We start from the raw sequence: 15,076 nt of genomic DNA, 5'->3' as shown, positions 1-15,076 counted from the left end.
ATCTCCTCCAATTCTTACCTTCCTTTTCTAATTTACCATGTTATTTGACACCTCAGTTCTTTATCACAGAATGAAACAAATTTCACTGTGAAGTCTTAATACTAAATAAGGAAAGCAAACACCATGACAATACAATTCGGAGTTCCAGTGTCCAGAAGTACCATCCCTATCCTTAGTCTAGTACAAGATGGCCCTGGGAACCCTCCAGGGCTGAAGATAGAGCTGGAGGCAAGGCAAGAATCACACTTAACTGACTTGACTCCAAGTTGATATGTGCTATTTCTTTTCTATCTGCCCAACACTCCAATCTCTTCCTTTAGCTCCTTCAACACTTTCCTTTTCTAAGATGCACCATGAGAATTTGAAAACTTTAAAGCAAAATTAATAACATGTTTGATGTCATCCTTTTGATGTTTCAAGTCCATACTTCCTGGGCTTAAGGGCTTTTCCTCAACTTACATGTTACCAATATACTCATTGAAATTCAGTTATGAGTTCAGCCAGCTACTTTATTATGTTATACAAACAAGGCTTCTTCTAAATGGAAAATTTCAAACATATACAAGTAGAGAGCATGTATAATGAACTCCTGTATACCATCATTGGCCTCAACAATGGTCCACCCATGGCCAATCTTGTTTCACGTCTACCCCAATCCTCTCCCACCCTGTATTGGTTTGAGGCAAATCCAAAATACCAAATCACCATAAGATGGCTCTGATACTTTAACTACAATAGCATTACCATCCACTCAATGTTCAAACATCCCTAATTATCTCATAAATGGTCATTGTGGTATCGGGTCTCTAAGAGGATACACAATGGGCAATTGGTATTCCTGCCTTAAGTGTGAGAAGACCCAATAACTTGCATCTAAGGAACATACTACAATATAAACGACAGGATGTCACCTCCCCGATAAGGCTGCAAGGAAAAAAATCTACGGCTTCCATTTTTATTGCTAGTGTTGTCTTCAAAGGTGTCTGACCTCTGTGGTCACATGGACTCTTTGGCATGGAAGGGCCTCACACCTGGTTTAATGCTTTGCTGTCACTATCTTGAATTTCTGAATAAGTTTTGCACTAGGGGCCCTGCATTTCCATTTTGTCTTGGGCCCTACACTTGCAGATGGTCTCACCAGATGCCATGTTGTGAAGATGCTCAAGCATCTTCATCTATGGGGAGGAACTCAGGCCTGTCAGTAAACATGAGAGTGAGCTTGTAAGTGGATCTTCTAAGTTCTATCCACAGCCATATGAGTGAGCATGGAAACAGGTCCTCCGGCCTCAGTGGGGCCTTAAAATGACTAATAGCTTGATTGTAGCCCTATGAGAGACCTCCAGCCAAAGGTAGGGTGGGTTTTGAGGCAATCTCTAACAAATTATTATTTGCTTTCATATTTCACAGTCTGTTAAATCAAGATCCAAATATGGCCCCGATCGAAATATCTCAAGTCCATTATAATTTACAGGCTCATACTTTTTTTTTTTCTCCTTAAGCATGGTTATATAGTTTGCAGGAGACAGAAAACACGCTCAGATGAGCTTATGCAAAATAGGAAATTTAAAAGCGTACAAAGAGTAGCTGGACGTCATCAGAGACTGGGACCAAAAGGGCATCAGGACCCAAGGCAGCTATTTCCCCCATTTTTTTCTCTTTGCTCCAGGGTGAACAGTGTCATGTCTTTGTTTCCAATTTGAGGCTATTATGAGTAGTAGTGTTCTGAATATTCTTGTACCTGTCTCCCAGTACACAGAGGTACAAGTTCCTTGAGATTATAAACCCTTAATTATAACTTCTAATTATTACTAGATAATGCCAAACTGTTTTCCAAATGGTTGTGCAATTTATATTCCCGCTAGCAATATACGAGAGCGCCTGTTGTTCACATCTGTGCTGGCACGTCATACTGTCAGATTTTTAATTTTAGGGTGTATGGTGGTAGGTAACTCATTTTAATTTCAATTTCTACTTCATCAATTACTTGTAATTTTGAGCATTCTTATATAGTTGTTTTGTTTTTTAAAGGAGTATTATCTATATTATAAATAAAATATTTGTAGTGTATATGTATTACAAATATTCTCCCCCATTCTGTGATTTTCTTTCTCTTTTGTTCTTTCTTTCTTTCTTCTTCCTTTCTCTCTCCTTTTTTGTTATGCTAAGGAGTGAACCCAAGGCTTCATACATGCTAGGTGTTCTACTACTGTGCTATGTCCCCAGCCCTACGATTTGCTTTTCAATCTTTATAGAGGCTTAGAATAGACAAGTTCTTAAATTTTACTTAATTCATTTTGTCAGTCTTTTTCTTTGGTCCTTTCCTTTTGCTTTTTGTGTCTCATTTCTACCTTAAGATTGTGTTGGTAGACTGTGAAGGAATACAATTTCCTCCATTATTAAAAAAAAATCTTTATTGTTTTACTTTTCACAGTTAAGTCTTTAAACCACCAGGAGTTGACATTTGTGTATGGTGTGAGATAGGTAGGGATATAATGTTTTTTCCTATATTAGTATCCAACTTTTCACATAATTTATCATTAAAAAGCCATCTCTGTAGTGACATATGATATCAATCATGTGATTCATCTCAGCAGCTCGGGAGGCTGAGGCAGGAGGATGGCGAGTTCAAAGCCAGCCTCAGCAAAAGCGAGGTACTAAGCAACTCAGTGAGACCCTGTCTCTAAACAAAATACAAAATAGGGCTGGGGATGTGGCTCAGTGGTTGAGTGCCCCTGAGTTCAATCCTCAGTACTCCTACAAAATAAATAAATAAATCATATGATTCATATATGTGTCACTCTCTTTTCTATTCCATTGGCCTAGTTGTTGATTCATGCAATACTACAGTGTCTTAATTACATTTTTTTTCTTTTGGTGATTAGTAGGGTAATAGTTTTGGTCACTAATTCACTTTTTTTTTTTTTTTTTAGAGAGAGAGAGAGAGAATTTTTTAATATTTATTTTTTTAGTTTTCAGTGGATACAACATCTTTTTTTTTTTTTAAGAGGGAGGGAGAGAGAGAGAGAGAGAGAGAGAGAGAACAAGAATTTTTTTTAATATTTATTTTTTTTTTAGTTCTCGGCAGATACAACATCTTTGTATGTGGTGCTGAGGATCGAATCCGGGCCGCACGCATGCCAGGCAAGCGCGCTACTGCTTGAGCCACATCCCCAGCCCACAACATCTTTATTTTATTTTTATGTGTTGCTGAGGATCGAACCCAGCGCCGCGCTCATGCCAGGCAAGCGTGTTACTGCTTGATCCACATCCCCAGCCCCTACTAATTCACTTTTTATTGTGAAATGTAATGTACATATAGAAAGTGTATTAAAATAGAGGTATTCAGCAATAAAAAGGAACAAATCAAGCTGGGTGTGGTGGCACATCCCCATAATCCTAGCTACTCAAGAAGCTAAGGCAGGAGGAGTACCACATGTTTGAGGCCAGCTTCAGACACTAATTGAGACCCTGTCTCAAAATAAAAATATAAAGGGCTGGGATTTAAAACATTATTTGCCTAGTTTGTGCAGGGTCCTGGATTTGATGCCCAGTACAGGGGGAAAAAAAAAGCAAACAAACGCAAATATTGATATATACAATTTGCATGAATATCAAAGGCATAATACTAAATTAAGCTAGCCTTCAAAAATTGCATACTGTATGGTTTTATTTATATGGTATTCTCAAAGAGACAGAACCATGGTGATGGTGAACACAGCAGTTGTTAACAGGGGTCAGGGGTCAGGGGAGTAGGAGACTAAAAAAGGGAAGGCACAGAAGAGATGTTGGGGTGATGGAACGACTCTGTATCCAGGTTGTGGTGGTGGTTTCACAGATTTGTACATGTATTGAAATTCACAGAACTATATACCAAAAGGAAAACAAATTTACTGAATGATAATTTATAAATAAACAAATATTTTAAAAGGCATTTAATTTTCCCCAATTAACATCCCTATGCCAGAGTTGAATTTCAGCCACCACTTGACCTTTTGTTTGGTCTCTTTTGTGTTTTGCACAATCTGTACAATTACAAGTTTCAGCCCTGCTGGTTGGCCCCAGAATAACAGAGAAATGAGGAGGTTTAATCACTATGTAGGAGATTGAGGGTGAAGCTCAGAGGTAGAATGCTTTCCTAGCATGCATGAGGCTCTGGGTTCAATCTCCAGTATGGAAAAAAAAAAAAAAAAAGACTATATGAGAACAGAGAACTTCTGTGAGTAAAGGAGTAATAAAAACCCATTCTCTTGTCTCTGGAAAAATTTGGTCTTGGGTTAACTTTCTATTGTTTCCCTGGAGACGTGATAACAGAATGTCAGCTGTGCTACCAGCCATGGTAAACAGGAGCTCAATTAGTGCACTCCATCTGGACCTCGAGGACTGTGAATGAAAGATAAATATCCAGTGGGAAGCCCTAGCTTTGGTCTTCTCTAGACATAAAGTCTCTTATATCTTGGAGTGTCCCTTCTAGGACCTTGGAAGAGATTTGTTAAAAGAGTTGTTGGTTCCTATTTGGGAAACAAGGTTTCTAAAGCCCAGAGGGCTCCCACTTCTATGTGTGTGACTTTGTCTTACATCTGAACTGCCAATTGAGAGTGGCCTCTGGGATGCTGTGTCTGCTGGAGAGATGCCGGCAAATGTTTCTTAGTAAAAACCAATGCCAAGTGTGATCTATTGTAATCCAGAGTATGAAATCATTAGTTAAGCAAAAGTGACCAAAAGTGGGTGTTATAAATATTCTGAAAAGTGTTCAAGGGTATAAGCTAATTTAAGACTTTTGGAACCATCCTGGAGAGGTTAGAAATCTGGCAGTTGAAGGGAACATGTGATAATAATGTGATTAAAATTCACGGTTCTTCCCTAGCACTAGTAATTGTTTACTCTGAAAGCAGAAAAGGTCCCATAGACTGTCTTTGGGTGAAAAGGCTTTGAATTGTCCTTACCTTCGGGAATTTGCACAATGCCAACACTTAAGCCAGCAAGTAAATCTCCAAGAAGCCATTCCTTAAATCGGTACAAACATGTCCATTCGAGGAAGGGAAAGATCATATACATGCATCTTAGAAACCTATGCCATGAGCAGCTGTGAGAAAGAAGAGCAGAGACTTGATTACTTTCTCCAAAGACTATGCCCACGGAATCAAGAAAGGCATAGTGCACCACCCGTGCTTCCAGATAGCAGAGTTTCGCATCAGCTCTATTGACATTTTCTTTAATACTTTTAGTTGTAGATGGACACAATACCTTTATTTTGTTTACTTATCATTATGTGGTGCTGAGGATTGAAACGAGAGTCTCACACACGCTAGGCAAGCACTCTACCACTGAGCTACGACCTCAGCCCTCTAGTGACATTTTAACCCATCAGACTGCCCATGCATTGCAGGATGTCTAGCAGCATCCCTGGCCTCTAGCCACTAGATGTCAGTAGTCCTTCCTTCCCTAGCTGTGACAATCCAAAATATCTCCAGACATTACCAAATCACCTGGACAGTCAGTGCTATGTAAATGTCAAGAACTAAAATTCATACATATTTGTACAATTATTTCTGTTTTAGTTTGGAAAGATTAAACCTACCAATTTCCAATAGAAAAATAGAAAATTGCTGTTGCTTTCCTCATGATAAGGACAGTTCTTCAAGATGTGATGTGGGGGGGGGGCAGTTAACACATTCATATCATTCCCATATACTAAAGTTTTTACCAAACATGAACTATGTCTGGCATTGATCTGTGATATGTAGAAATTTATGGAAAATATAGAATATGGAATTCGGTGCCTAAGGAGTTAGCTATGTAAAGAAAGAACTTTATAGCCAGGCACTATGGCACAAGCCTGTAATCCTTAGTGACTTGGAAGGCTGAGGCAGGAGGATCTTAAGTAATTAGTAAGAACCTATCTTAAAAAATTAAAGGAGTTGTGGGGCTGGGATGTGGCTCAAGCGGTAGCGAGCTCGCCTGGCATGCGTGCGGCCCGGGTTCGATCCTCAGCACCACATACCAACAAAGATGTTGTGTCTGCCGAAAACTAAAAAATAAATATCAAAAATTCTCTCTCTCTCTCACCTCTCTCTTTAAAAAAAAAAAAAATTAAAGGAGTTGGGAATGTCACTCAGTGGTGGAGTGTCCCTGGGTTCAACCCTCAGTTTAAAAAAAAAAAAAAGGATACATATGTGTGTGTGTGTGTGTGTGTACAAATGTATGATATATATATATATATATATATATATATATATATATATATATATATATATATATATATATATATATAAAATCATTTAACCCAATGAACTTAAACAGAAGCAATTTTGTTCCCCAGAGTATGTCTGCCAATATTTGGCAGTATATCTTATTCTCATAATTGCCATATAATAGGTAGAGGCCAGGGATACGGCTAAAAATCCTAAAATGGACAGGACATCTCTCCAAAGAAAGAGCTTTCTGGTACAGAATGTCAAGGTTAAAAGCTGAGTGTGGTTGATATGCCTGTAGTCCCAGCTACTTGGGAGGCTGAGGCAGAGGGTCATTTGAGCTCATAATTTACCACCAGTCTGGGAAACTTAGAGCTCATCTCAAAACAAAAGCAAAATGTCAATGTTGCTGAGATTGAATAAACCTGGTTTAACCTTTAGACCATCTAAATGAGCAGAATCACCACTAGTCAATGAATCAATCAGACCAATTTGGTTTTAAATTGCCTTTTGCTTTTTATATTTTAGCATGAGTTGTAAGCCAAGAATACGGAGATTTTTTTTTTTCACATGTGAGCTGTGCTAGATAGTTGGGATTTATTATAACAACAAATATAACTGTAGTGTGCTCAGAAAAGAAGTCATTTCACATGTTTTCTCTTTCAACTGTAAGCAACACTATCTCTAAGGTATGTAAGGCCAAATAACTATAAATGACTTTGCTAAGGTCAAGGTAGTAAGTGGGAGCAGAGCTGGGGCTAGAAGCCAGGTCTTCTGGTTCCCTGGCCAGTGTTCTATTCACTCTTGTGACCTCCACAGTACCTCCTGACAGCTGTGAAATTCTGCTCAGGAATAAGTACATTGGTTTGGAAGGAACATCACATTGCTATTCTTCTGAGATTGGTGCGTTTGAGGCAGGTGCATAAAGAGTGTTCTCTTTAATTATGAGTCTTTTTTGGGGAGAGGAGAGTATGGCACTGGAACAGTTTGTTCCTTTACAAGGTCCAGTCGTCCCTCCTTGCCACGTGCCACTTGGCTCAAGACCAGCTACTCTGCAGAGTCATCAAAGTTCTTTGGCATAGTGAAAAATAAAATTGACATGGAGTGATGAGGATCTAAGAATGAATGGAATCAGAGAGGCAGTTAGAGGAATAGAAACTGAACCTAATGGGGGAAAGGGAGAAGTATATATTTAGACGTGATTTGGATCTCAGTTAAGGCATCTTAAGAGTGAGGAATGCGGGCTGGGATTGTAGCTCAGTGGTAGAGCACTTGCCTAGCATGTGTGAGGCCCTGGGTTTGATCCTCAGCACCACATAAAGATAAATAAATAAAATAAAGGTACTGTATCCACCTAAACTATAAAAAAATTAAATAAAAATAGTGAGGAATGTTAAGAGTTGATGTGAAAGTACAGGAGGGATTTTTGACATGAAAGGGAGTATTTGCAGTTGCTAAGAGGAAAGAAATAAGAACTTTTCTGCAAAAATGAAGAGATGGAGTTAAAAGATTACTTTATTTACTAAAAAATACCCCACTTATCTAGGCATGTTAAAAATATTTACTCTTCAAATCCTTATAATCCACCATATTACCATGCCCACTTTATAGTTGGATGCAAGACATAGTAGGGTTGACTAGCTTACCTAAGGTCACATAGCTAGAAAGCAGTAAAATAGAATTTAAAACTATGCAGCCTGGATTCAGAATATTGTTCTTTTTAATTACTGATTCTTAAGCTTTTGAAGGTTTCTGATTTTCTTTAAAAAATTTTTTTATTATTGCATTAAAATTATACACAATGAGGGGATTCTTTATTACATCAGAATGGTGCTCTTAACCACTAAGCTGTGCTATCTTTCTGGTTAAAATTCAGAAATGGAGGGAATTATGTTCCGGAAGTAATAGATACATAAATAAGAATAATGAAATAAAAAGATACATAAATAGGGCACAGTGACACGTGCTTGTAATTCTAGTGACTCAGGAGGCAAGTTTGAGGCCAGCCTGAGCAACCTAGCAATACCCTGTATCAAAATGAAAAAGTAAAAAGAGCTGGGATGTTGTGATATTGCTTGGTGGTTGAGTGCCCCTGGGTTCAATCCATAGTATACACATACACACACACAAAAATTAAAAATTAAAAAATTAAAAAAAAATAGAAACATGAGATGAGAACAGAACAACTAAAAAAGCCCAAAGGCAGATGGGTTGAATTTAAGTGTCCAGATGGCAAGGCTGGGACAGTGCAGAGAATTTAGGTTGAAATTTCTTTAGTGATAGTCATAAGAGGGTAAAGTTAGGAAAGACATATCATTTTGCAGAGAGAAACACAATGTGGAAAAATGCTCTTTTTGACACATTTCCTGGAGACAAGAAAATCAGAATGGTGACATAGAATTGGAAAGGGACATTTGACTTGTAAAAAGCCAAGATATGGACAAAGAAATGTGCCTCAGGGAGGAAATGAAATAGGGCTGTGTGGAGTACTTCCTCCCTGCCCAACACATGCCAATTGTGGGTGATAAACCAGAGATGAGAGGGACTAATAAATACAGAGTGGGGGTGAGGACAACTTAAGTAATTAGGGTCATTATCATGACAGAGGTCACAAAGGATTTTTTTTTCTAGTTATAGAGGGACATAATACCTGTATTTTAAATAAAATAAATAAAAGTTCATCTTTATGCGGCGCTGAGGATTGATGCCAGGGCTTCACGTGTACTAGGGGAGTGCTCCACCACTGAGCCACAACTTCAGCCCCGATAAAGGATTCTTGACCTGAAGTTTATGGACCACCACATGAGTCTATAGACAGATTTTGGGGGTATAGGTGAACTTAAGTAGGAAAACATTTTTATTTTGAAGGAAATAGCATTTCCTTCAATTATGGATATTGATAACAAACCACAATAGAATCAGCAGAACTTGACTTTGTCACAAGTAGAAATTATAGATATTTTCATATTATAATTGCTACAGGTATCTCATATTATTATTTACATTCATCATCACTTTAAAAATATGGTGGAGGGCTGGGGATGTGGCTCAAGCGGTAGCACGCTCGCCTGGCATGCGTGCGACCCGGGTTCGATCCTCAGCACCACATACCAACAAAGATGTTGTGTCCACCGAAAACTAAAAAATAAATATTAAAAAATTTAAAAAAAAAAAAAATAAAAATATGGTGGATATGAGACCCACATTATTAACATAATTTAGAGATTTTCCATATTTTGGTAACTACATTTTATTATAACCATTTTCTTTATAATCCTGTTTATTTTATATAATAAAAATTATCAACAGTAATCCCAGTGGCTTGGGAGACTGAGACAGAAGGATCACAAGTTCAAAGCCAACCTCAGCAATGGTGAGGCACTAAGCAACTCAGTAAGACCTGTCTCTAAATAAAATACAAAATAGGGTTGGGAATGTGGCTCAGTAGTTGAGTGCCTCTGAGTTCAATCCCTGATACCAAAAATAAATAAATAAATAATTTTTTTTTTGCCAAGACCCTTCAGTGGAAAAAGAACAAATCTCTTCAACAAATTGTGCTTGGAAATGTTATATTCACATGCAAAAGGATGAAGCTGGACTTTTTACACTATATACAAAAATGAACTCAGAATGGATCTTAGACTGAAATTTAAGGGCTAAAACTATAAAATGCTTAAAAGAAAGCATAGAGGAGAAAATACATTTTTTTGAATTTGATGATCATGTATTAAATATGACACCAAAAGTCCAGGCAACAAAATAATAAATAGATAAATTGAATTTCATTAAACTAAAAACTTATGCATCAGGACAGTACTAATAGAGTGAAAAGACAACCTATAGAATGGGAGAAAATACTTAGAAGTCATATATCTGATAAGAGTATGTTTAAAGAACTTCTACAATTCAACAACAACAATAAAAACAAACAGTCCAATTTTTAAAAGGGCAAAGGAAATGAACAGACATTTGTCCAAAGAAGGTACATGAATGACCAATAAGCACATGAAAAGTTGCTCATCATCTTTAGTCATCAGGAAAGTGCAAAACAAAAACAAGAAACCACAATGAGATACCACCTCATACCTACTAAAATGGCTACAGTGAGAATTAAAAAAAAAAAAAAAAAAGGAAAATGATCAATGTTGGAGAGGAAGTGGATGATGCAGGTGCTATGGAAAACAGTTTTCCAGCTCCTAAAAAAGTTACTGTAAAGTTAGGCTATGACTCAGCAATTCTACTCCTAGGTATATACCTAAAAGAATTGGAAACAGGGATTCAGACAGATCTCCTATGCCAATGTTCCTAGCAACATTACTTACAACAGCCAAAGATGGAAACAACCCAAGTGTCCATTACAAAATGAATGGATAAGCAAAATGTGTATAAATGAAAGGGATTATTATTCAGCTATAAAAAGAAATCAAATACTGATAGATGCTACAACATGGATGAACCTTGAAAACATTATGCTTTTTTGTCTGGGTTATTTCACAAAAAAGACAAACATTGGATGATGCTACTTAAACCAAACATCTAGATTAGGCAGATTTGCAAAGAAAGAGAGTGGAAGAGAGGTTACCAGGAGCTGAGGGGAAGGAAAAATGGGGAGTTATTGCTTAATGAGTATTAATGAGTACAGAGTTTCTATATGAGGTGATAAAAGTGTTTTGCAGATATATAGTGGCAATAGTTGTATAACATTGTGAATGTCAACAATTCTGCTGAATTGTATACTTAAAAATGGTCAATGTAACCTATTTGATGTTATGTATATTTTACTACAATTTTAGAAAAATGTAAAAAAAAAATTTTTTAAAAATAGCTTTATCAGATTGCTAAAAGGGTCACAGCACAGAAGTAGGTTGAGAGCTCCTGAATAGTGGAGCCTAGCTACTAGTCACAGTGAGTATCAGAGGTGGGAAGGGGCTCTGTGTTGATGACCAAGAGCATTGCTGCTATGAAGTCAGGTGAGTCTCATTCAGCTGTTATTAGTTGAGCCCACCACAGCTGCCTTATGTTTTGTGAGGAGACTGGTAGTGGTGATTAAATGAACAATGTATTTATTAAACATCATCCATAGATATTGTGGGGACAATATTTATGGGTGTGGTTTGTTCCCATAGTTCACGTGAAGGAAGCTTGGTCCCTGGTGTGGTGGTGCTGGGGAGGTGGTAAAACCTTTAAGGGGTGGGGCCTTCCTTAGGCTGTTGGTGCACCACCTTCATGAATGGATTAATGCTGACTCGTGGGAATTCTTGCTCTCATGGGGTTAGATTAGTACCATGAAAGCAAGTTGCTATGATCTCACACCTTGGCTCTTTCTGCTCACAGCTGGTTTCCTTTCCACTTCTCTGCCATGTTGTGATGCCATCAAGCAGTCTTTACCAGGACATCAGCACCATGCTGTTTGAACCCTCCAGTTACCAGAATTGGGAACTAAACAAACCTCTTTGTAAGTTTCTCAGCCTCAGGTATTTTGTTATAGTAACAGAAAATGGGTTAAGGCAATGCCCCAAAAGTTTACAATCAAGAAAGTACTAGAGTGCTGGGGATATAGCTCAGTTGGTAAAGTGCTTGCCTCACATGCACAAGGCCCTGGGTTCAATCCCCAGTACCACCACCAAAAAAAAAAAAAAAAAAAAAGTACTAGAAGTCGAAACACATACATACACACACAGGTTCTGATCACAGGGATTCAGAAGGAAGAGAGAGGTAGGATGCAAAGGAGTCAGGATGGGTTTCCATCTTGTCCAGCTCCGCCTGAGTAGAACAATTGGACACACATACCTGCATTGAACATTGTGTGTGAAGGTGGTGATATTGATGTCCATGGTTCCGGAAGAAGAGATCCTCCTTTTGTGTTCCTGTTGAAAATTCTCCTCATTGTACACTTCTCGCTTAACATCATACAAAAAAGAATTTTGAGAGGAGTACTTATAGCTGTAAATCTGGCTGCTCCTCTCTGGTTGCATCATTCCTGAATGCGTGGAAAAAGAGCAAAGAAAAAATCATTAAAAAAAAAAATCTAGACCCTCAGCACGTGTTTAAGGAAATAAAATTTCCACAGAGATATTTTACACTTGCATAGCAGTTTTACTAAATTCTTTCTCAATGTTATACAATTTTATACTTGAAACCAACCTATCATGAATGTAAGAGTGTATTATTCTCATTTTCCAAATGGAGAAAACAAAGGCTCATAAGTTTAAACAGTTTGGTCACTTAAGAATTAGAACCAGGACTAGAATCCACATGTCCTGCTAGGAACCATGGTTTCCTTTATATTCAATTGTGTTTCTATGTGGCAGGAAAGTGATTAAGAAGAAAAGTCAGTAGTAATCACCAATATTCACAGAAAATGCTAAGGATAATGTGCTCATGATAATGTCTTCGAATTCTTTCCCTATCTAAATAGAGTGCTTGAGAGTACCTGCTTGAACATTTGTCTATTTGTCCTTTTGCCTGTTTCCCCCATAAAAGGCTAAGGGCAGGAGGCACGAGGACTTTGTTAATGATCGTATCCCCAGGACCCAGGACAGTGCCTTACATTTAGCAGGCCCTCAGTGAATATCTCTTGCCTGACTGTCAGCTCTGCAGTTGATAGCATTAAGGTGTAGCAGAAAAGGCAGCGCAGAAGATGTCAGGAGAGAGAGGTACTAATCCTGGCTTATTTTCTAACTAGCTGTATAACTGAGGGCAAGTTTCTTAGAAACTGAATTTCAGTTTCCCCGTCCAAAAAACAACACGCTAAGGGCATCTTCACTGTGCTCATCCTCATCATCAGCCCTGGCAGCGCCTGTGGGGAATTTATTACATGCCAGGCATTGCACTGGCACTCTTTTAATGAGTTATTCCATTAAATCCCCACAATAATCTTAATACTAGCCACCCCCGACCCCGGGTTTTACAAGGGGTGAAACTGGGGTTTGAGGAAAGCTAAGTAATTGGTCCACAGTTGTATATTGCATTTTACCCTCAAATCATTGGTTAGCAGCAGCTTGCTGATTAACACCCAGGAACTAAAGATCACAAATTCACTAAAGCAGTGAGAAGGTGGCTGAAGAACGCAGAAGAGGATGAGAGAAGAACTTAACAATGTATCACTTAAGATAATTAGAATCTCATGATTTTGATAAAAAAAATAAGAAGAGGTAGAACTGTGTGTTAAAATGTAAATAAGGGTTTTCTTTCTTTCTTTCCCCTGCTCACAGGAATATTGGCCCAATCTTTCTTAGTTTTTCCACGTAATCTTCCAAATAAACTTGTTACTATAGTTTACTTGTTCCTGGAAGCCTAAGGAACCTGCTAAGAATATTGAAATTATAAAAATTGCTTTCCTAAGTCAGATCCAAAATCTAGAATCCCATTTTGTTCTGTACGTGGCACCAAGACCCTGTTGGTATGAAACCGGCAATGTATGACATTGGGGCGTGGCAGGGACAGTGGCAACTGGTGAAGGCAGCAGCTGGCTTAGCTCCAGCAATTGTTGCCATGGGTCTTGGTGGGCCCAGTGAGTCCAGAGCTGGTCTTTTCCAGAAGAAGCCATAATTCCAAACTTTTATGTGAAATCATCTGACTTGTAAATGTTATCCATTACTTTACGTGTGTGTGTGTGTGTGTGTGTGTGTGTGTGTGTGTGTGTGTGTATGTGTTGCTGGGGATTGAACCCAGGGCTTCGTACATGCTAGGTAAGTGCTCTGTCACTGAGCTACATCCTTCAGTCCTATATTACATATTTTTTAAAACACAGTGCACTTCTGACAAAGCACCTCGCCAAGCTAGATGTGGTTTGGGGACAATGGGGTAGAAAAATATTCTCATATCCTTTCATTATAAATTATAGTTTATCTCCCAGGAATTCTTGTAATATCCTCTTGAAGCAGAATGTTTTCTATTATTGTACCCATTGGATGTATGATATCTTATTAGTTTGCTATGGCTATGGAAAGTAGAATTTCATTTTATTGCTTTCAATGTATATTGTTTATATAACAAGACGTGGCTCCCATCTATCAAACTAGGATTTGGTGAGCTCATCTGCTTTTATGTTCATAATTTTATAAATTTCTATTATATCCACTCACTGGTTTCAGACTCAAGAATCCTACTTCCCTCATGGTCAAGTAACCTAGTGCTCCACTAACATTTGTTGAATACTAGTGCTTTGGGGATACAAAAGAACAGACTTTAAAGTTAGGAGAATAATACAAAAATATAGTGCTGAGAGAGTTTAGAGGTGGAAAAAATAGAAATTATCACTTCCTGCTGGCCTGCCCTATACCAAGATCTTCCAAAGGGCAGGTGCCTTTTCTTGGTAATAATTATACTTATTTTTCTGATGAGTTTAGTGAGTTCCTTAGAATCACAGAACAATTAAAGAGCAAAACCATAATTTGAGCCCAATCTTTCTCATTCCAAAATAAATGCCACATCTTAATACCATATAACCTCCTATAGAACGGTATTAAAAATCCCAGCATCGAGGATGGGTAAGATACCACCTCTCATGGGGGAAATACAATTTGAGTTCTATCTTAATTGAGAGCAGGGAAGAGAAACAGGTATTTTAGGGAAAGAACAGGATAAAATTGGAGGCAATAAAAGGCAAGTAATTGAACAGATTGGGTTCAAGGCAGTGTTAAATTTAAGAAAGTATGTTGAAAATTGTTCTCAGAGGATCCTGAATGCTGGGTTGAACCTGGATTTGTTAGCTATTTAAAGTCTTGGAGCAAGAGCAATAATATGCATGGAGATATACTTGGAGAAGACAGATTGGGTCAGTGACATGGTCTGGAGCTGTGTTGTCCAGCATGCTAGCCACTGCCTATATATGGCTATTTAAATTAAACTTAATTAAATTTTTTTAAAAATCAACTCCTCAG

The 15,076-nt window shown here is 38.0% G+C and overlaps 1 protein-coding gene and 1 non-coding gene across 2 annotated transcripts in view; one reads left to right on the top strand and one right to left on the bottom strand.

Annotated features, from left to right (window-relative positions):
- Positions 1 to 12,166, bottom strand: part of Slc26a8 (solute carrier family 26 member 8) — a 63,204-nt gene extending 51,038 nt beyond the window's left edge. The window contains exons 1-2 of the mRNA XM_026383518.2: positions 11,982 to 12,166; positions 4,944 to 5,083 (exon numbers count right to left, since the gene is read on the bottom strand). Coding sequence (XP_026239303.2) covers positions 4,944 to 5,083; positions 11,982 to 12,166 — 325 coding nt within the window. The remainder of the gene's footprint in view (positions 1 to 4,943; positions 5,084 to 11,981) is intronic.
- Trnav-cac (transfer RNA valine (anticodon CAC)) lies at positions 11,742 to 11,814 on the top strand. The gene has a single exon. It is a non-coding gene; the product is annotated as a tRNA-Val (tRNA).
- Positions 12,167 to 15,076: the final 2,910 nt, after the last annotated feature.

This window comes from Urocitellus parryii, chromosome 8, assembly GCF_045843805.1.
Source record: "Urocitellus parryii isolate mUroPar1 chromosome 8, mUroPar1.hap1, whole genome shotgun sequence".
NCBI lineage: Eukaryota > Metazoa > Chordata > Mammalia > Rodentia > Sciuridae > Urocitellus > Urocitellus parryii.
The sequence above is the reverse complement of the archived record's forward strand: the minus strand, read 5'-3'. Positions and strand labels throughout refer to the sequence as shown.